At 56.1% G+C, this 22,005-nt stretch overlaps 1 protein-coding gene across 2 annotated transcripts in view; it reads right to left on the minus strand.

Moving 5' to 3' along the window:
• Positions 1-3,016: 3,016 nt before the first annotated feature.
• The window catches only part of PER2 (period circadian clock 2), a 40,452-nt gene continuing 21,463 nt past the window's right edge, over positions 3,017-22,005 (minus strand). For both annotated transcript variants that reach the window (XM_012648845.1, XM_012648844.1), the window contains 14 exons: positions 20,030-20,136; positions 19,293-19,446; positions 18,833-18,941; positions 17,946-18,071; positions 17,401-17,485; positions 16,069-16,231; positions 15,858-15,982; positions 14,797-14,961; positions 13,437-13,691; positions 10,797-11,584; positions 9,342-9,528; positions 8,352-8,544; positions 6,930-7,080; positions 3,017-4,911 (listed from right to left, as the gene is read on the minus strand). In XM_012648845.1, the coding sequence (XP_012504299.1) occupies positions 4,762-4,911; positions 6,930-7,080; positions 8,352-8,544; positions 9,342-9,528; positions 10,797-11,584; positions 13,437-13,691; positions 14,797-14,961; positions 15,858-15,982; positions 16,069-16,231; positions 17,401-17,485; positions 17,946-18,071; positions 18,833-18,941; positions 19,293-19,446; positions 20,030-20,136 (2,758 nt within the window). In that variant the 3' untranslated portion in view covers positions 3,017-4,761. The remainder of the gene's footprint in view (positions 4,912-6,929; positions 7,081-8,351; positions 8,545-9,341; positions 9,529-10,796; positions 11,585-13,436; positions 13,692-14,796; positions 14,962-15,857; positions 15,983-16,068; positions 16,232-17,400; positions 17,486-17,945; positions 18,072-18,832; positions 18,942-19,292; positions 19,447-20,029; positions 20,137-22,005) is intronic.

Consider the following 22,005-nt stretch of genomic DNA (forward strand, 5'->3'; position numbering starts at 1 on the left):
CTTCGGCGGAGAAAAGCAGCGGCTGCGCCAAGAGCGACAGGTGTTGGCCGCGCCTTTGTCTCGGCCAGCTTTGTCCCGCGAGCAGGCGGCGGGCGCGCCTGTGTCGCCCAGACGCCCGCGACCCCCGCCGGGGCCGCCCATCTGCCCGCCCGCCTCGCGGCGGGGGGCGGTGCGCAGGCGGTTGGTCTTCGCCCTTGGGTAGCGCCCTGGGGACGCTGGCCCCGCGCCAGCTCCACCTGCCTTGGTCCCGCTGCCGCCTGGCAGTGTCCAAACGCTGGGATGCCTTCTGGGAACCTGGCCGGCTGGGCCGGCCCCGCGGCAGCACCGAGCCCTTGCCCACTCCTGCGCCACTCACCGACGGCTGGGAGTGTCGGGGTCTTTTCTGAGCGCGTCTAGGCTACGAGCGTCCCTGGTCCAGGGCAGTCTGACCTAGGACCCCTTCTCCACCCCTCCCGCACCCCAGCACAGAGCCTGGCCTGGCAGAAGCACTGCGTGGGCAGCGAAGGGGAGGGGTGTCCCTAGCCTGACTGGAAGGCTGCAAGGGAGGGGACATGGAGGGACCGCAGCGGTTGAGCAGAGTGGCAGGACTAGGCCGCAGTCCGCCCCACAACCCTCCTAAAAATGGGTCGGGCAGCCCACCGAGGGGTTCCCGCAGGCTTCAGGCTGGGCAAGTTTGGTGAGAGGTTTGAAGGTTCCCTGAGTCACCTCACCGACCTTTACAACCACCTGGGAGCCCTTCCTGCCCACTCTCACCTGTCCCAGCTCTGCCTTTGGGTTGCTCCTCTATGAGCAGGCCCCTGAGACTTCCTGCAGCCACCATCACCGAAGGAGTGTGAACAAATCTGAGCTGCTTCCACCCACCCTCCCTGGGCTGCTCAGAGACCCAGCTGCCCTCCCCATGCCCCACTGCTCATGGTGGAGCTGGTGGGGGTATGCGGTGGTGGGTGCCGCAGGAGTCCGTAGCTGGCCTGTGACAGCTCTCCTTCACTACTTAGACATCACCCCGGGAAAGGAGACCCCAAGTGCTACAATTAAGTTTCTACCACTTTGAGAAAGTGAGGTAGGGAAACATAAACTCAGTGATATTTCTTGTATTCCCAAGTTTGCAAACCGATTTATACTCCTCCCATTATCCACGTGAAGGAGGCTGAACAGATGTTTAGGATGCTCTCGGTGAAAGGCAATTCATACTGGAACTAGATGGTCAGGGCCTTGCGGGAAGCCTCTGGGAAAAGCCCAACAGAACATCTGATTGGATGGGAGAACTGGTATGTGGGGGGAAGGGGACATAACAGAGGCAAATGGCGCAAGCAAAAAATGGAAGGCAACTAGGAACTCCAGGAAAAACAAAAAGCTGCCCAAGAAAAGAAACGTAGCCTTAGCACATTACCTGGCTTAGGAGTCAACAATTCTTTTACAATCATAACAATGGAACATTGTTCATAGGGTTTCAACATTTAGAATCAATCTACAGAAAAGGCTATGAAGGCTTATTTATGGTTATAGGGCACGATATAAAGTTGACTGTAAAAACAAAAGGACAGGTGATATCGGAGAGGGAGGAGGCCGAAGGGAGGGCTAGGACCTCAAAAGCCTTGTCTGACACAGTGTGGGAGGGGTTGAAGAATACTGTCTAGAGTTGAGGGAAAGAGAAATTAAGTACTGGGATATGCCTCAGTATGACCAAGTAGCCTTGAGGGGAAAGAGCTTACGTAGAAAAGGCTGTGCGAGTGAGCAAAATCCTTCTTGGCTGGACCGATGTTGCCCAAGGTCCCATCTACAAAGTCAGCTTTGATTTCCTTTAGTGGTCTATTGGCCACTGGCTTGGCCCAGAAGCCTGGCTACCCCATCTTGGGGCCACCAAGCCCTCCCTCCCTCCTTCACACAGCCTGCCCTAGCTGATACTTCCTGCCATTTGTCCTTTGGGCCCATCTTGCCTTCAAAGTTTGCCTGAGCACAGACTTCCTGAGCATTTGGGCACTTTGATCCCCCCGAGCCAGGAATAGAGGCCAGCAGAGGCTGGGCAGGGCCTTGGTTGCCACTGGGGGGACCAGTTAGCAGCAGGAGTGGCAGGCCATAAATCCATGGGGAACAAAGGCAGCGGCCAGCCGCAGTCATTCAGGCCCCTCGTGGACAGTCTGTCCAGGAGACTTAGAGAATCTCCTTTTGGTTTGGAAATAAAGGAGGGGGGCACCCTTGGGCTTATATGGTAAATAAAAATGCAAGTGGGAGTCTCCGACAGGCACTCAGAAGCTCAGTGAGACACCCACAGCCGGCCATTTAGGGCAGTCTGCAGAGGCCCCTGTGCTTCCAAGGAGGACAATGCCTTTTGTCCCTCGTCGGTACTTGGTGTTAGGCAGCCAGGCCAGGAGGCCTGCTCAGGGAGCTTCTGGGAGGCTGGACATTGGGTCCAGACCTGTTCGTCTCTCTGCTCCAACTCCCAAGGTCCTGGTTTGAAAAGTGAGAGGTGAGGTGGGGGGAGTGGGCTCTTCAGGCCTCCCGTCTTGGTCTCACAAGGTTTCATCACTGTGGCAAGAAGGGCTGAGAGGGAGACAGTGCCGTGTTGTCTGTGTCATCCCCGATGGGGACACGAGGTCTTTCTGGTAGACCATCCTTCTAACTGGTAGACCATCCTCACTGCCATTAGCCCCGGTGGCCAGAACACAGGCAGCCAGAGGGAGGGCCAGCTAAGCAGGAGCGGGGACAAGGGAACAGAGTGGGTGCCTGGGGTCAGAGTGGGGAGCACCAGGGGTGTAGCCAGGCAGCACAGCCCTCAATTTGCAAGTGAAAAGACCGTGGGGGCAAATGCACCATTAGATTTGCATTATAGAACAGTTCACTCTCTCACACTCCCAGAAAGGAGACCAGCAAGAAGCGAACTGTATGAGGCCGGCGTCTGAGGCATTTGGAATTGAGGTTCCTTAATGCAGAATTTCTTGAGTTCTTTTTTTTAAAAAAATCTTTTGATAATCTTTGATCTCTATTCAGGTTTTCCTCCATTAAAAATACGTACTGCTAAAAATAAAAATATACTTGCTTTATTTACCAGTTTTCTAAAAGGCAAAAAGGTCATAAAAAGACACAAGCGGTCAAACAAATATATTGCACTGAGTGAAGAAAGTTTGGTTTGAACACAAACAAACCACTTGTCCGGCAAGGCTCAACAAATCATGACGCAAACTCTGAGAGCTTATTTACATACCCTTTTAGGAATATATTAAAAAGAAGGCTCAGTTTAAAATAGAGAAAAAGTTTTCAACACCCATGTAAGCACACGTACTAAAGAAAATGACTCGAGGCTTCGCCTCCCATGTAAACAAAATCACAAAATGACTCTATTAAGTCAACTTCTCAGCACACGTTGAAGCTACAGTTAACAATCAGAGAGCATATATTAAATGATAAAATAACGCTGATGGCAAACATTCGTAACAGGAGCGTGAGAACGTTTTGGCAGTTTTATGTTTAGGTAACAAAAATGTAACCTTAGATTATCGCCTATCCCCTTATGATCTGACTTCAGAGGCAGAAAGCAGTTTCTAACATCTAATTTCCATAAAAATAGGTTATAACCTTATCTTGGGCATCTGAAGGTGACATTACTTTGTATATTAAAAAATAATTAAGGTGTTCCTTTAATAAGATCAACATTCAGGCGTAAGATGGTTTCACTATGAAAACCGACTGGGTCACAAGGACATTTCACCTTTCTTGTAGCCATTTCCCGTCAAAGAAAGAGGACAGCCCTGCTTCCGTTCAAGGTCCGATTTTAAGTCAATTGTTTCATCAGTAATAACTCCGCATTCACACCAGGGACCATTATTAAATTTTCCAAGCAACCTTTGGATATATGATGCGACATGAGGCTTTGTAAAAAGTCAGGCAGATCGACCTCACTTTCCCCCAACTGTCCAAATGACCCGAAAGTTCTGCTGCTCTTGGCAGAGCTGTGAGGCTGCACCAAGTGAGCCCCGGCTCGTGGTCTGAGGAGGCCAGACGATGTACAAAGAGGGTCTGGTGCGTTCATCTGACGGAGCTGGTCACACAAACCACCAGGCTCCTTTAGTCCAGAGCAAATGTTTCGACTTTGTTCACCATAAACAAAAGTGACATCGGACTGAAATATTGACCACTACAGTGCCTAAAGCCAAAGCTGCTGGTTTGCCAAACTATGCTTCACCATTTAACGGGAAACACTTTGAAAGAAAATTAAGAGAGGCTGTAATCTCCACTTGGTACGTTAAAGAGAAAATCTAGCTTGACTAAAGGAAAATTTAGATAGAAAGCAGCCCCCAAGAATTTGATCTGATCAAACACACCCTGGGGAAGCTCTGAAAGGCCAGAGTCCTCAGCCTGGGGTCCCACGTGGCGCGGCGTCCCGGGCCTCTGTGGCAGCCGTGGGCGGCGGGGCACTGGCAGGGCTCATCCCCCGTGAAGGACTTCGGAGAGCCGGGCGGCTTCCCTGACACTCACGCAGAGGTGCTGCAGTCTTTCTCAAGTTAAGTAACGATTATTAACAAAATCTCTTCCCCCATCCCACAGAACTCCATATTTATATTTTAAATATAAAATTGTATTTCTTCCCCAACCTTCTCCACCCTCCAGTTTTAAGTCACTCCTTCAGAAAACTAGGGTTTTTTTCTAAAACAAAAAAGCAACATAGGTATATGTGTCCATTTCATTAGAAACAAAAGTGAAGATCCTTCTCTCTTCTAAGCACCATCTAATGTAGATCACTGGCTGTCAAGGCGGGGGGTGGGGTTATGTCTGTTCTTCCTTCTTGTGACTCAAGGGGGGCCCATTTTCCTCTTCTTTGGTGTCTGATGCTTCGCTTTGTCCCAGAGAAGGAATATCTTCCTCGTATGGTACACAAACGTTGCCCTTTTCCTCGTTTTCACAGTAAACACATTCCTTAAAAGAAAAACATGTGACATCAGTAACTACCATGAGATCTGAGGTCTATTACAAAACCGTCATTCAAACTGAGTAAGGTGCAGGTGACCAGGTGTCAGCCGCGAGGCTGCCAGCAATAAGGACAAAAATCCCTGCCACAGGAGGTGACGTTCCAGGAGAGGAGGGGGACAGTGACCTCAGTAGGAAGGCTCCACAGTATGCTCAGAAAGGAAAAGCGCTGTGCTGACGTGGAACAGCGTGCACAGAGCGTGTGTGTGGGGGGACATCTGTGATTTTCAACTGGACATTCAGGACAGGCCACGGGAAAGGTGACACAGCGCTTCTGAAACATGTCCACACGTTCTCTGCCACCCTCCCTCAGAAGATGAGAACTGATCCTCCTCCCCTTCAGCCTGGGCTGGACTTAGGACCTCGTCTCTGACAAAGAGAGCCTGCCTTCTGACTCTAGATTGTAAGAGCACTGGGATTCCTCTTGTTCTCCGGGGAAGTCACCTGCCATGTCACAAGGACACCCAGGCAGCCCTATGGAGAAGTCCCCATGGCAAGGAAGTGAGGCCTCCTGCCACCGGCCAGCACAGCAGACAGGCCTGTGCATGGGCCTCCGTGGAAGCCTCTGGCAGCCTTCAGATGACAGAAGCCTCGGCCACTATCCTGCCTTCAAACTCAGGAGAGAGCCCGAGTCAGAACCACCAGCTAAGCTGCCCTCAACTTCCTGCCCCCCAGGAACTGTGAGAAAACACACGTTTACTGTTTCAGGCCACTACGTGTTGGGGCCATCTGCTACGCAACAACAGAGAACTAGTAAGTGGCACATGAAAAAAAGACCTGAAGGAAGCCAGAGTGAGCCATGCACGCATCTGAGGAAAGAGGATTCTAGAGGGAAGGGCAGGTGCAAACATCCTGTGGCCACAGGCCAGCAGGGAACAGCCAAGAGGCAGCGGAGCTGGGGAGGAAAGTGAGGGGAAGAGACCAGGCAGCTCAGGTGGGGAATGTGAGGCAGGGCAGGCCCGTGTGGCCGCCCACCGTTTATTCTGATGGAGACGGGGCAGTGCTGGAAGGGTCTGAGCTGCAGGTGACATGGTCTGATTGCCCAGGGACACGGGGAATGCTGAGTGCAGCTGGGGGCTACTTTGACATGGGGGTGCATCCTCGTGGCTTGGACATGGGTGGTGGCACCGCTGGTGATGAGAAGGTTGCGCTCGACTTTGCTAATGGACGCGGGGCGGGGTCTTGGGAGAAGGAGGGCTCAGGACCACTCCAGGGTCTGTGGCCTGAGCAGCGGAAGGATGCAGTAGCCCTCCAGGGAGGCGGAAGGGGGCGGAGCGGGTTTTCTCTGAGGGTGATGAGCAGCTCAGCAGAGGGCTGGACCGCACATGGACGCCAGGGGTCTCCGCACACAGACGCTACTTCCAGTCTGTGGCTGAGAGATGATCTGGAGGGAGCGCAGACAGAAGAGAGGTGCGGACACTGAGCCCCAGCAGGGAGACCAGGGGTCGGAGAGTAGCCCCGAGGCCAAGGGGAGGCAGAGCTCCAAGGAGCAAGGTGCCCCCTGCTCACTGCCGCTAGCTGTCCCCCAGGGCGAGGATGGCGAGGCCTTGGGGGCAGCAAGGCATGGTGGGCGGCACTGCCTGGGGTGGGAGCAGAGAGAAGGGCTGGAGGGACTCGCTCCCGGGGAGCCTGACGGCTGTGAGGCTGCTTAATGGTCTCCACGGATACTGAGTGTTTATGACGGGAGAGGCCTTGTTTTTTGAAAACAGGAAACAGAATTGAGCAAAGGGGAAACGTTCAGTTCGCAGCAAGGGGTTGCGATTGGATTTTCCTGCCTTTGTAGAAACCACGTTGAAACCCGTCGGAGGAAAGTTCTTCCAAGCAGACTTAATGGTCTCACGGCACCTTTCTTTAAAATAAACTTTAGGTTTAGAAGTTTTACGTTTACAGAAGTTATGAAGACAGCACCGAGAGCTCCCATCGCAGTGCTCCCAGCGCCGCGTCAGAAAGCACGAGCCGGGGCTTACCGCCACGCCGAGGGCCGGGGGCAGGCTGCCCGTCTGCATCCATGGGTGCACCTCGCACAGCTCCCGCCGCTCGCTCTCCGTGAACCTGGGCTGGAATTTCTGCAGCAGCTTCAGCTTCTCTCTGTCCTCCTTCAACACCGTTTCTAAATTTCTTCACAAAATATTTAGAAATAGGCAGCCTTCAGAATGTTTTAAGGTTTTTTCTAAAGAGTACATTCATTTTCTTTCTTTCTTTTTTTTTTTTTGAGACAGAGTCTCACTCTTTTGCCCGGGCTAGAGTGAGTGCCGTGGCGTCAGCCTAGCTCACAGCAACCTCACACTCCTGGGCTCAAGTGATGCTTCTGCCTCAGCCTCCCAAGTAGCTGGGACTACAGGCACGCGCCACCATGCCCGGCTAATTTTTTCCTATATATTTTTAGTTGGCCGATTAATTTCTTTCTAATTTTAAGAAAAGCCGGGGTCTCGCTCTTGCTCAGGCTGGTCTCGAACTCCTGAGCTCAAACAATCCACCCGCCTCCGCCTCCCCGAGTGCTAGGATTACAGGCGTGAGCCACCGCGCCCGGCCGAGTACATTCATTTTCTATCCACTCTTTCAATATTAATATGCAGTTTTAGATGATTTTATTCAATGTAAATTTGCTTTCCATTTAAAATAAATTACGCTGTTTAAATTAACTTAATCTCCCTAGTTAACCTGTAGTCTTCTCATTAAAGTGACAATGTGGGTCAAGACTTAATTTTACCATATTTTAAACTAAATGTGGGGCTGGGGGTATCTGCAGGTGTGGCCTCGCCCCTCGGCCTTGGTTCTGCGCAGGTGTGGTTAATCCGGGAAATTCTTACCGCCCAGATGGTAGGTAGGGCAACCTTCCCAGCCCCCAGCCAAGACTGGCCAGAGACGGAGACGCAGCCTCCCCCAGCCAACCAGAGGCTTCAGGGGTTAATCCTTCCTTCCTTCCTTCCCTCCCAGCTTCCCCTGCCGGGGGTGCTATGCCAGGGCAGGGATCACACCTAGTTCCACACCGCAGCCTGACATGGACTCAGAGCCTGGGCACAGAGCCAGGTCACCACCAAACAGCTGGCAGCCTTGGGCTGGTCACCTACCTCGACCTTCGGCTTAGTCAGCTCTAAGACACACAGACAGACACCTCATTTACCCCACAGGCTTACGGGCAGCGGAGCCAAAGAGCTGACTCTGGCGCCAGTGCTTCACCAAAGCTGACCTCCCTCCTTGCCGGCTGCAGGGCGTCCCTCCACGGGGCTCCGCAGGCCCCGGCCATCACCCAGAGGGAAGCCCGCTTCTCTCTGCTGCCCTCGACTAAATCTAGATCTTTCAGAGTAGCGTCCTGCCCTGTACTGTTGTTTTTGGGAGCTCCTTAAGCCCAGCCCTCCCTGGTTCCTAGGAAGAGGCCAGGCGGTTACCGGGAAGGCAGCTGGTACGTCATCATGATGCTGTCGTCCGCGTCCGCCATCAGCAGCCAGATGGGGTCCTGCAGGACATACTTGATGAAGCGCTCACTTTCTCCCAAGCCTGTGCTCAGTTTCGCTTTGTGATTATTCTCTGAAGAGTCGATGCTCCCAAAATATTTGCTGGTATGACTTGTGTCACTGCTGCCTTTAAAAACACAAAATGTGGTGGGTCAAAATCTTGAAATATAAAATTAAACCTTGCCTAATGTGCTTACGTAAAGTCACGACAATTTTAGAGGACCGAAGAATTTTAACAGGTAACAAGTGTCTGTGTTGGTGGGTTTTCCCCTTCTCTTTCCAATTCTGGGAGGGTCTGGAGATCAGAAACAGGATATCCGCTAGTACCATGGGGGTGGACCTTTCCTGGGAGGCCCCGAGAAGCTCGGGTGGAGCCGTGCCGTGGAAACCTCGGCCCCTCTCCCAAGCTCGCACCGTCTTCCGCCCAGCCAGACCACAGCGCAGCGCGGGTTCCTAAGGCGGAGGCAGCTGCCGGGGCACTCCGCAGCCAGCCTCACCCAGGAGAGAGGCCTTGAGGCCAGGTGACGCGCAGGCTCACTCCAGGGAAGGAGGGGAGCTTAGGTCTGTGGACCGTGTGTGCGTTTCTGGTTATGGTGGTTCCAGATCACACTGGAAAGATCCCAGTCAGTAAAGGCTTACGAGTGGTCCACACCCTGTGCCCCCACAAGTGGAGCTAACCCAGGAAGGCAAACCACTCCCCGGGGAGTCTGAGGGATGGTCCGTCGAAGGGCTGGCAGGGCGAGGCCTGCAGTGACACGGCGATCAGCAGCCACAGGTAGGCTACGGAATTCCCGCTGGCCGGGGAGAGCGTGTGAAGTGCGCGGGCGCCGAGCGACTGCCCTGAACATAGGGTCAGCCTGGGATTCTGGCGCATCCAATGTCCAAGCGGCCCAGTACAGGCCCACGCCCCCAGGACCGACATACCTGCCCCACCGCGGGAAGCGTCGAGGCCCAGCGAGCTGGAGCCCAGCGAATCCGAGGCGGCGGAGGCCGCGCTCCCAGACAGCGCTGAGCCTGAGGCCGAGCAGAGGTCGTCGTTCAGTAAGAGGTTCAGCAGGTCACTGGATGTGGACAGGGCGTCACTGTTCTGGGCGTCTGAGGGCTCAAGGCGCTTCAGGGACAGGGAGAAGAAGACATCGCTGTTCAGGGGCCTCACTCATGACAACACACAGCAAGGCTGGGCGGGGTGGGGGGGAGCTGCCAAGAGGCCTGCAAGGTCCTCAGGGGACACGAGTCCTGCCTTCGTGTGCCGCAGGAGCAGATCACACGGTCCCTGGGACCACAGTGAGGATCTGGCTGGTGCGCTACGAATGCCATCTGATCACGTCTAATTTCAGGAGCGTCGCACCGAGGCCTGCAGTGCTTGGGTCCCCGCGGGGAAGAGCCGCAGCCCTGCGCAGCAGACGGGCAACTGGGAGAAAGCCCCGCGGCACCCAGGCCTGCCCCTGCAGGTGGGGGCGCTGCGCTGCCAGGGGGGCTGCCTTGGGAATGAGGGAGGGGTTGGCCTGGAGAGCACCCTGCCCCCCATGGGCCCAGAACCCCAGAAACCAGTCAGGAGGTGGGAGACGCGCTGGGAGAACCAACGTGTTTCCGAGGTTCCACTTCCTCACGCAGGAGCCCCCCGCACTCGGCGCGGCAGGGACCCCAGGACAGCACCCTCCTTCGAGGGCCTGTGGGCTGCACTTCAGCTAACGCTTCCACACGCCCGCCCACGCTCATTTGGAAACACACGAGCGCTTGGTTGCAAATAAAGTTACCATTTCATGAACTGATTAAGAATCCCACACCGTGACCCTAAGGCTTCGGAGGGCGGACACGAGGGTAACCACGGTTTTGGGCTTTGAAAGCACCATTCCCCTCCTCCTCCTCCTCCCTGGGCACCTGAGCCAGGCTCTCTGGCACTGCCCTCCGAGGAGCCCGACTTCTGGCATTTCACTGGTTGTGCTTTATCTTTGAAGAGTCATTTAAGAAAGTTGAGGCCCAGAGGTGGGTGCAGTGGTGCGAGCCTGTAGTCCTAGCTACTTGGGAGGCTGAGGCGGGTGGATCACTTGAGCCCAGTTTAAGACCAGCCTGGGCAACATAGCAAGATCCCCATCTCAAAAAGACAAGAAATTTGAGGCCCATAAATGCTGTCGACCAGTCACTATTTAGACCCTGCATTTACATAGACCACCTATCATCTTTCATTCAGATCCCTAGACAACAAAAAGCTCCGAATAATGTATTCTGACGGGATCGTTTAACTGGGGAACACTAATTTCAGGCCCACGTATGCAGGTCGAAACCTCCACAGTCTGGTGGAGACCTAAAGCGCGCAGAGGCCGTGCCCGTGCCGGGAGCGCGGCCTGCTTTGGGAAAAGAGCATCGGGAGATTCTTACAGTTGGAGACACCTTTGGCTGCCGGTCCCGAGAAGTGCCAGGTTTGCAGTCTGGCCCTGAAGCTGCTGTCCCTGAGGCTCCTGCTGTCCCCACAGCCCCAGTGCCACTCTCAGGGGCCTCCTCCAGCTGCAGCAGGTTGAGCTGCAGGGGTGAGCTGCCACGGGACTGGAAGAGTGGCGGGGAGGTTCGGCCCGCCGCTGATGGTGGGGTGGCCGGGGTGGCCGGACAAGCGTATGGCTGTCTGGGGATCGAGGTCTGGCCTGGTAACTCGGGCTGTGAGGCAGGCGTCATCTCGGACACAAGTGTGGGGTGGCCTGGGCAGTGAGGATGGCCGGGGAAGAAGGCCTGTGGCGGGCTAGGGGGCGCCAGGGGGAAGGAATAGCTGGGCAGCACGAATGCCATGACAGGGGCCAAGGGGGCAGGGAAGGGCGGGGGCTGGACTGCAAACTGGTGCTGGGCGTCCATGGGCACCGTAGGCATCGTGAAGCTGGCGTGGGGAGCCACAGGCGGGGCTGCCACGGTCCCCGCCGCTGGAAATATGGGCAGGGAGTAAGCTGGCACAGGAGTGGGAAAGGGCACGGCAGGGCAGCTGGACTGGGACGTGTCTGAGGGTGACCAGGCAGTGGCATTCAGGCCTAAGAGTGGCGGCCGGTGGGGCACGGGACCCCCAGACCCGGTGCTCTCAGAGGACTCTCGAGGCTTGACCCGTTTGGACTTCAGTTTTCTGCTTTTTCCAGCTTTTTTCCAAGATGAATCTATTCCAGAAGGATTTCTTAGTCCAGAGGCAGCTAAAATATGGAAAGACCAGCTGAGTTAAAATTTAAAAACGTATGTGATTCCCATCACGTCCATTCTCAGAGACCTGCACAATTTCAGAAACTTGCAGGAGCCTCTTGGTCAACAGTCCTTTGTTCCAAACGCCAGCCCGGGGGCCACCTATGGACCCCTGCTCCGCGGGGTAAAGTGAGAAAAATCAGGACAAAACGATAGGTTTTCCATAAAACTAAATTCAATCAATTTGAAGAGCAGCCCTTAATTGTAGGGTCACATTCTTTCTTTTCTTCTGGCATTAAAATTTCTTTTTCTTTTAGGAAATGCTAATGTAAGTGATATTTAAAAAGGTAAAAAGTTTCTATTTGTATAAATAAATAAATAAGCAGGCAAATCTCTGCTGTTCCCCAATATTTGGGTAAAAAAATTGGTTTATGAAATCTGAAAGGTAGACCCGCTGACCTCATCTGACTTTCTTATTTTTCAATTTTATAAGCTAGCTTTATCACACAGAGATGTTTCCTCTTTCTCCTGTCAAATAAAGCCTCCATGCAGTATCGGAGAGGAAAGTCTGCTTTCGGAACCAAATTCTTCCTCTCTAATGACAAGTGCTGTTGAGACAGGCTTTCCCAGGAGGATGGAGGGACTTAGCCGGTGACAGAAGGGACTCTGGGTGTTTCCCCAGTGCCCCCGGGGGGTCCAGGGAACCTTAGTTCCTCTCGTATCTCACAGAGTGAGTTGGGGCTCCTGCAGCAGGTGTCCGGGGGCATTTGTCAGCTGTGCCAAGGAGTCCCAGGCCTTTGTGACGTACTGAAGGTGACGGGGCCAGCCCGAGCAACTTGCCAGTGAGTGGAGGTTTTGCAACTCAGCCTCTCCTATCTGCTGTGCTTCCTGCAAGAGATCTGTCCCCTCGTGGGACTAGTGGCTAAGGCACTGGATTTCTGGGATAACAATCTGGGTCTCGCAGGGCTGCAGAAGGGATCTTTTTCTAAATTCTACAAAGTTCACCATGGCCTGGCAGTAACCCTGCATCTGAGGAAGGTGGAGGGAAAGAAAAGAGTAGAAGAGGCATAATCCCTAAGAAGGCTGTAGGTTTCTTTAATTTCTTAGACATTCCCTTCAGTATCTGCCCAGAGACCCGGGAGTTGGTCCTTGTGGGAGCGTCTCCTGGGATCACCAGCTCAGTTCCCTGGGCCAGTGGCTCAGGGAGCTAAGGAAAGGGCGGCGCGTCTGACCAACGCGGGCCTTGTCAGTGGGGTACACACAGGCACTGGAGGTCAGGAGTTGGCTCCTGGGCCAGAAAGGGGGTAAAGAAGCTAGTCCCTTCCCCTTCACCTCCCAGTGGCTCTCAGCTTAAAGAGCAGCTCCATGCATCATGGGCTCTGCCCACCTTTGCAGTCGGCAGCCCAGCCCTGAGGCTGGCCCGGCTGGGCGGGTAGGTCTCCTGGACAGAGGGAGCCCAGCACCAAATGCCCATTGTCACTGGGCTGAGTTAACTGACTCTCTGAGGGTCTCGTCTGGGTGGGCAGGTGGAGCTGGGGCCCCTGCCCCACAGTTTCCCTGGTAAGGGAAGTCAGACACAGGAGCAACGGCCAGTCCAGACTCTGCACGCCACAGGGGCTAGCCTGGGACAGCAGCCGGTGTCTACAGCACTGTCCCCGGGAACATGAGGTTGCATCCTGCGAGCTCTGCCCAGGCTGCAAGGTCCACAGAGACAGACTGCGTCACCTGTGAAGGTCCAACAGCTGCCGTACAAATGAACGCCCCGAAATCGGGAACATTTCACATTTTGAAGCCCCCACTGGATTCAGTACCATTAGGAATAAAGTTTTCAAAAAACCCAGCTTTAACGCAGGTATTATTACTTACTTCGTTGACTCAACTGCCCCTTGGATCTCTCTTGTAAGTAATAATGGCAGTGAGATTGGAAAATACTGAATTTTCTTATTTCTTTGAACTTTTGCAAGAAGCTTTGCTCCTCCTTCTGGGTGTGCGCCGCGAGCACCTCCTTGGTGAGGCCAAGCTTCCGGAAGGGCTCCTTCTCCTGGCCGAGGCCACAGGGCAGGGCGGCAGCTGCCAGGCAGTCCAGGGAATCAGGCCCGCTCACGGCGTCTTCCACCATCTCTGCAACACAACACCCAGGCCTCTGAGCCATGCGCCCCTTGTGTTTCGTTTTTAAATTATTATTTCTTTTTAGAGATGGGGTCTCGCTGTGTCGTCCAGGCTGGAGCACAGTGGCCATCATAGCTCACTGTAGCCTCAAACTCCTGGGCTCAAGCGATCCTCCCAAACTCGGCCTCCTGGGTAGCTGAGACTACAGGCACACGCTATAATTATGAACAAGACAAATCATTCACGTATAAAATCACCTCGAGGCATGAGGATGAAATTCACAATGTCCTTATTTAGCTTTCTGAGAACATTCACAGTAAAAGGCAAAAACAGTGGACAAACAGGCCTGATTACCAGCTGGCTTGGAACCAGGTAGCTGAGCAAGCTGAGAGGTAGGTTCGGAACCTTAGAGCTTACCCCTAGGCTGGCCTTAGGGCTCAGACCACAACAAAGTCAATGTGGGTCTTTCTGGGTTCAGGACCACGCACAGTGGCAGTCGGGACCCTGTGGGGCCGTGGGGGCAGACAGGACAGGGGACAGGTAGGGCCCACTGACCATCTTGCAAGGGAGGGTTTGGGGACTGCATCTCTGATATGTACTTTTTCTTCATCGTCGCCCTAAAATGAATTCAGGATTCATTTTGATCTTAGGGTTCTGAAGAATAAGAAAACTCAGCCACGAATGCCCTTGGCTGTAAGTCCTGTTGCAACCTGTACTGGCTCCTGCACGTAACAAGGAGGGCTAACGGGTCCCTCCTTCTGCGAGGCTGGGTAGAGGAAAGGCCCCCAGCCTCCCTAGGGAAGGGGAGGTGGGGCCTCGCTCCAGCCTTCTCAAGGGGGCTCCTGCCCCACAACCCACCCTTCCCTATCAGTGCCCCAGCAGACGGCTGCCACCAGGTGGCGCCAGAGCGCACGGGGACCTGGACAGGTGTGGTGCTTGGGCCCAGGCTGGCCACACCCCACCCCTGCGTTTTAAGCAACTGGATTTCCTGTAACCCCTGATTGGGCTACGGTAGGGTTCTTCTGCACATAGATAAACTTTAAGAAAAATTAAGATGGCAGTCGAATGTCTCATTTTTAAAGTCAGATTGCTCTCTGATCACAGAGCCCAGTCATACCTAACTCCGGTTGTGGCTTTTTGTCCCCCACGTGAACGATGGTGCTGCTGTAGCTGCACTGGCTGGTGAGGGACACCACGCTCTCGGCCTTGCCGGGCAACGTCAGTGAGGTCAGACGAGTGCTGACTTCCGCGTGGCTGTTCACTGTGGGGGGCGACGCTGCCTCTGTGAGAAAACGGAGGCAAACGCGAAGCACGGTTCACACGGCCCCCGGACGCGCAGCGCCGCCTGCCCAGGCAGCACGCGATACCTCAGTGACCGCAGTCTCCACGCCGCGGCACGTACCGCGCCCACACACGGCGTGGCCTGGGATGCCCTGTCCTCAGGGTCTGCTCACAGGACGGGGGGAAAGAGGAAATCCTCAAGTGGGGCTCGTCACACACTTAAACCCCGGGCCCCTGGGAGGAGGCGCAGGAGCTCGGCGCTGCGGGGGGCTCTGGCTGAGGGGTCTGTCTGGAGCCAGGCGGCCCTTCTGCCGGCCCGTGGGGGCCAGCGATGGTCTGGGCGATGTCGGCAAGCAGTTCGCTCTACTCTGTGGGTCAGGGCCGAGACCACGCGATCACAGCGTGGCTGTCCAATCTCCTGTGCTTCATTCACCAATCGGACACTCTATTTCTGATCCTGGTAGGACCACCGGCAGCGTTTGTAATCTTTAAGCAGGCTGAGATCTAATCGGACTTACAGGCACGCTTCCGTTCATAGCCAGGGCTCCTCTGAGATGCAGTGCAAGGAAGCCTGCCCTGGAATGGCAGCTCAGGACCCGTGAGGCTGCAGGAGGGCCCAGGGACATCCCCTGCTGCCAACAGCCCACTGGGCTCCTGTTCTCAGAGCCAGGCCTCCAAGGCCGGAATCACTGTCACCTCTAGCTCGTAAGAAGGTTGCTGACTTTTCAACTACTTCAGTCATTTTAAAAACAGCCCATACTTACGTTATATCCAGAGAAGCCACCCAGAATTAACATGGGAGGGAAGAGAGGGCAGTTCAGGGCTTAAAGAGCATCTGATTCCAATGCGGGGGGTTTAAGTTATTACACACTTAACGGCTCGAAACAGCTCAGATACCTCTGGCGGGCAGCCCGGGGCTGACCATGGCCTTTCGCTTATCGCTGGACCTCAGCGCCGGGATGTTTGCTGGGAACTCGCACTTCCGCTTCAGGGTGGCGGCCTCGCTGCAGCTCTCCAAGTACCTGCAGGGAGGGCGCGAACGGTGGCATCACGCAACGCCAGGCGGGAGGGTGCGCGAGATGGCGGGACGTCAGAACGGCTGGTGTACCTGATGACGCTGTCCAAGCAGCTGATCTGCTGGTAGGAGCAGGCGGGCTGGCTCTTGCAGGCCAGTTCCTCGGGGGAGCTGGCCTTGGAGACGCTGGCCCCAGAGCTGTGCTTTTCTGTGGCAGGCACGGCTTTCATCTGAGCCGGGGGACTACTTTGCATTTCTGAAAAAAGACAAAATTGTTCTTTCATTTAGTGCTTTTCCCTGCAAAGAGCACACTCTCTAAAGCACATTGATTCTACCTGAGGACAAGGCTGGGGACTCAGAACACGCTTCGCAGACAGACACACAGTGACGGCTGGTACGCAGCAGCCCTCTGGCAGGAGCGCCCTGATGCCTCCGCAGAGGGACCTCACAGAGAGCTGTGACCCAGGCCTGGGCCTGCTTTCCTCTGGGGTCCAGACTGTCCCCAGGATCAGGCGCTCAGCAGTGGCAGAGGTCAGTTCTTGAGGGAACTCCTGCGCTCGAGGGGCCGATGAGATCCCCGTGCTATGTTCCTCCGGCAGGGCCGGTGTTGCCACATACAGTGACCGCCTCCCACACCATGCCGTGGGTTCTGCTCTTGTCCCCACCACATACAGAACATGCTGGTCCCCCTCGGGGCCCTCAAGTGAAGAGCCACATCCAGCTCACTAGTGTGTCCCCGAGACCCAGCAGAGCCCAGCACGCAGCACATCCACCCACATAACCCAAAGGCTGAAACTCCCGGCGCTGTGTGGCCAGGCGGAGACACGGGGCGGGCGCAGTGTGCTCCGGGCCGCCACGTTCCCCACGGGAGGCTTCCTGCAGGAGGCGAGGCTGAGCACAAAGAATGAGCAGAAGCTCACCGGCGGAGAGGCCTGGGGTGCACACGTGTGTGGGCACATGTGGGTGCGCATGCTCACGTGAGGAATGCATGCGGGGCAGAGGGGACAGCACAGCCCTGCGTGGTGGCGTGAAGCCACCTGGACAGTGCGGCAGCGTGGGGAGGCGAGGTCTCTGCAGTGGGGGACTGACAGCCCCTGGCCACGCTTTGTACTTCACACAGGTTTGCTTGAGTGTTCGCCAGACACTGGGCAGACTCCTGGAGGTGCGTGCGCGTGGGAGGTAAGCGTGTGAGCACGTGGCCACACCCGGCCACGCCGCGACAGGCCTGTGGGGCGTCTGCACTTGCGGCGTGAGTGGAGGCCCATGCGGCCCGGCCTCCCCACGGAAGCTGGACGAGCAGGGGTGGAGCACAGGTTGAAGAGGTAAGCCCCTGCCACCCGGAGTCAGCGTTAGACCCAGGTCCCTCTGCTCGCCTGGCCATATGGAGTGTTATTAAGGAAACGGTGAATTTTTTTTTTTTTTTACCTGAAACAGAGTTTTCCTTTTGCTCTCCAGGTTCATGAGAATAACGACTTTTGGGTTTGGTCTTGCCGCCACTTTTACAAGTTTCCTTGAAGAAAAACGAAATGAACACGTTACTCCGGGAGACCCCTTCAGCTTGTCCTGCAGGGAGGACAAAGAGTCGCTGGAGTAACTCCAGCAGCGCAGCGACTTGCGAGTGAGAAAGCTGAGAGACGCACAGCTGCACGAACTGATCCCACAACCCTGAAGAAGGACGAAAAATAAAGTGCAACGGCCCACGGCACGTTCTTCTGTCCCACGGCAAAATCTTCGCTTTTGCTTGTTTTGCCTGCTTTAAATAGGTTTCATCCAAATCTTTACCCAGTTCCTAGCTGCTTCGACTAAAAGACTTAAGCGTAAGTCCCAGGGAACAATTTACAGGGCAGGCAGAAGCAGCCGAGGCTGTAAAGCCGCAGTAACTGCCCAGCGCAGCCCTTCAGCATGCGTTTTAACTTCCCGCGAGCATCGGCGGGCGTATTTTCTCAGGGAAGGAACGGAGTGGGACGTACCGATCTCCTCCGGCGAGAGTCCTCGTGGCCGTTGCTGTCGCTGGAGGACGTCTGGCTCATGAGGTGCTCGTGGGACCCGTTGCTGCCCAGACTCCCGTAGCCACTGGAGCCGCTGTGGGGGACGGGCTGGGGAGACAGCAGACAGTGCTGTGGACGCAGCCGGGGCCGCCGAGCTCACCGGGGAGCCGCAACGCATGGCAGCCCTCCCAACAAGCTCTGCTCCACAGAGAGGCTAGTGACCTGCCCAAGGTCACATGACAAGGACGAGGGGGCCTTGGGTTTGAACCCCTGGGTCAGGCTCCAGAGGTGGACTCCCGGCCTCCACCCCAGGGCCCTGTCCCCAAATACATGGCCCATCAGGGAGAGTCCACTAACAGGGAATTCGTTCAACCCGCTCATCAGCGTACGGGCCAGTCACCAGTCTGTGGAGGGGTTTTAAAAACAAAGAAGGACGCGGTTACAGTCTCACGCCACAGCCTACAAGTGAGAAGCAGAGACCTACTCAGGCAAGGGCCTGATGGGGCTGATACTGATTTTTCTTGAGTACGATGTTCCTAAGTCCCAGCACTCTGGGCTGGAGTGAGCCCTACACCGTGGGGGGTCCCCTGCAGCCTGCCAGGGCGTGGGGCTGGGGCGTGGGCCTGAGCTCGTCCCGCATGGCTGCAAGGCTGGGAAAGGCCAAGGACATGGCGGGCTGTCTAGGGGTGGCACAGACCACGCCCAGACCAGCCCCTCAGGATGTTCAGAGAACGACAGGAGACGCCTGAACACGTGTGCCAGGACCAGGGTGCGGGGCGGAGCTGACGCCCTCCACAGGGGTTTGGACTCCAGACGCAGGGGCTCGCAGGCTGCCACATGGCAGGGGAGCGCGCAGGCCCCACACCCACCTGCAGCAGCAGCCGGTGGATCTGCTCCGTGAGCTCCTGAATGCTGGGGCTGGGGGCCTGCTCCTCTGCGCATGGGTGGGCTGTGAACACGTCCTCGTTCAAAGGCCCCCTGTGGGTTTTGATTCGTCTTGTTAGACGGGGCCCCACGGGAGGGCCTCTCTGGCCCTGCGTGTACTGCGGCCCCATGTTGCATGCCGGGCCTCCACCTCCCACCTGCAGCCTCCCAGGCTGCCGCCTGTCCGCCACCCACTCTGCCTGAATGAGGTCCCTCCCCCCCGCAGGGTGGAGGCAGGTCACCCCTCAGCCACCTGCCCGGGGCTCCCGCGCAGGTAGGTGGCAGGAGGTGACTTTGGTCCACTTTGGTCCTGGTCTCCAGCCCCTCCCTACACCACGCGGGGGGGAGTGAGGATGGCCCAGGACCCGCAGGAGAGCCTGGGGCCGCCAGACCCAGAGTACTCACACCCTGACTTTGTGTCTCCCGATGATGAAGGCGATCTTCCTGCTCCACGGGTTGATGAAGCTGGACCAGCTGGTGTCCAGCGTGATGTACTCTCCATTCCGCGCACGGAACCGGATGGGGGAGTAGTCAAAAGGCTGCCCGCCGGACTGCAGGACTGGGAGGGTGACAAACGCTGTTCAGAGTGTGGACAGGAGCAAACGGGGCTCACGAGAGAGAAGAGGTGAGTCAGGACAAACTCGGGTCCGGGATCACTTGCAAACACCTCCTCAGAGCCACTGCTTTCAACCCCCCGTTTTTGCTTTAAATTGCAACAGGGAGGTTGTCTCCCACAGGGGCTGTTTCATCTCTGTTGGCATTTCACCTGCGCCTGTGATGGCTGGGCTTGGTGGGGACGCGCGTAGTCCACTCCCCGGGCCCGGTCGGTGCTTTCCTAGCTGCAGCTGACTTGGTCTTCCCTCCTCCCCTCTGCCACCGAAGCCAACAGTAGAAGTGAGATGCCAGGGACTCAGGCCACGGCTGAGGCACAACTGGCCACAAAGGAACCCACACGAGTTTACTGCTCTCTGGATTCCACCTGGCGCGGAACGCGCTGGGACTCAGACGGGAGGGGTGACCCCCCCCCCCCCCCATCCTGAGTGGATCTGACTGGCCAGGGCCTGGACCTGTCTCGGAAAGAAGCCCTAACTGCACACTAGCTCCGTCAAATGCTCGAGGGTTTCCGTGAGAAGGGGACTTACTCCTTTTGTGCACAGCCAGCATCAGGGGCCTGTCACTGGGGTGAAGCTGCAGGAGCACCGGGGTCTCGATCAGGTCCTGAGGTAGGTAGCCAAGGAGGGGCACCGCCCTGGAAGGCAAGCACACACACGCTAGGACGCCGCCTCCAAACCGGGAGAGGCCGTCTCTGAGAACCATCTCGTTCACCGGAAAAACGAGCAGACTCCGAGTTCCCCAGAGGTCAAGATTTGGGCGTTGGGCTAACAGAGACCAGCTGGCCTTTCAACTCATTAGCAAATGCAGATTCCAGGGTCCCTGTGAGTCCGGGACCCAGCGAGGCTCCATTCGTTAGGGCCTGAGTGCTGCAGCTTTGTGTCTTATCTCCTGAATCAATCATGATGATGTTTTTGCTTTTCTTCTCCTAAGATCTTTTTCTTCTTTATGTCATTCATCAGTGTGGTCATGTGCGGCCTGGCATGGATTTCTCTTGGACAAGCTTTGTCCAGGCCCTGGAACACCCTTTCTGCGCATCTTCTCCAGCGGAGGACGTTTTCCTTCTCTTATCGCTTTGGCCACTGTGTCTACTCAGCTTGCTGTGGCTGCTCCAGGAGTCGCCGTGGCTGGCTGGGCCCCTGCCCTTTGTCCCCGCCTTCTTGCGGAGCTGCCACTGTGCTTTCTGCCACTGTGCCCTCGCTGCCCCCGACAGGCTGGAGCTGAGCTTCTGCAGCGCACTCTGCTGCCCCAGCGGACGGCCTCCTCCTCGCACCCAAATGGAGGTTTCCCAAACTCTTCTGCTCCTGTGGGAGGACACTCTCCCTTTGAGTCTTTATGTTGAAGCTTCCGTGCTCTGTGCGGCACAGAACTTTCTCCCCGGCCTGGCATTATTCTTTGATTTTCTCCTTCTTGTCTGAGGCACTCTCTCTCCAGGCTTCATGCTTTCCTTCGGACAGGAGGTACAAAATATTCCTGGCACCCTCCAGACCAAGGCTCAGCCAGAGGAGGAGGAGTAGGAGAAGGACAGAAAGGAGGAAGAGGAGGGAGAAGAAAGGGACAGGGGAGGAGGGGAGGATCCCTGTCCAGCACTGGGGCTTCCCTAAGGAAAGTGCCACGTGCACCTGCCCCCCAACCTCCCTGCAGAGACCGAGCTGGACACCGCAGGGGTTTGCAGACAGTTCTTAGACCTTTGGAGGAGTAAAAATCTCCTGGGGTTGCTTTATAAATGCAGCTCCTGGATGCCCCCTCCAAGATTCTGGGTGGGCAGGGCAGGGTGGGGCCCAGGAACCTGCATCTTGAAACCATCTCTCTGGTGATTCTGCCGCAGGCGGTCTGGAGAACACACCTGAGCAACCTGGAGGTGACAAACTCCTGTCTGCTCCCAGAGCAGCATTTCCCCAGGAAGCTGCATGGCCTGACTCCAGGGGTGGGGACCTTGCGTCCCTGGGCCAGGTGTGGACAGTGGGGAGGACCTGATCCTCCACAGCTTCTAGGCAATCTGGTCCGTTCCAGGAAGCCCAGCACGCTGGTGCTTCTCGGTCCACTCCCTGTGGTGTCTTCCAGGACACCTCCCCCGACCTACTGCCTGCAGCCCACAGTGCTCTCCGTGTCTTCATGACTCTGCAGAGGGGCTGGGGGGACACGTCTGTCAGTCGGGGCGGCACGCAGAACCCGGTGCTCCTGAGTCTGAGCAGGGTCATTCACACCCGCTGCAATACCCAGGGCGGGAGACCCAGGGAGAGGGGCCCGAGCCGGGCTCTGAACAGAAGTACGGAGAGGACCTGGTGCCTGCAGCAGCCTCCAGCACGCAGGCTGGAAGATGAGCTTCTGCTGGGATCCTGCCAATGGCACCTCCAGCTTCAGTCCTAACTCTGGCACTAAGTGCACTGTCCCCGCTTGTCCCGTCATCTCAAAACCACTTTAAACACGCCGGGCGCGGTGGCTCACGCCTGTAATCCTAGCTCTCTGGGAGGCCGAGGCGGGCGGATTGTTTGAGCTCAGGAGT

This window comes from Propithecus coquereli, unplaced genomic scaffold (genome assembly GCF_000956105.1).
Source record: "Propithecus coquereli isolate 6110/MARCELLA unplaced genomic scaffold, Pcoq_1.0 Scaffold295, whole genome shotgun sequence".
NCBI lineage: Eukaryota > Metazoa > Chordata > Mammalia > Primates > Indriidae > Propithecus > Propithecus coquereli.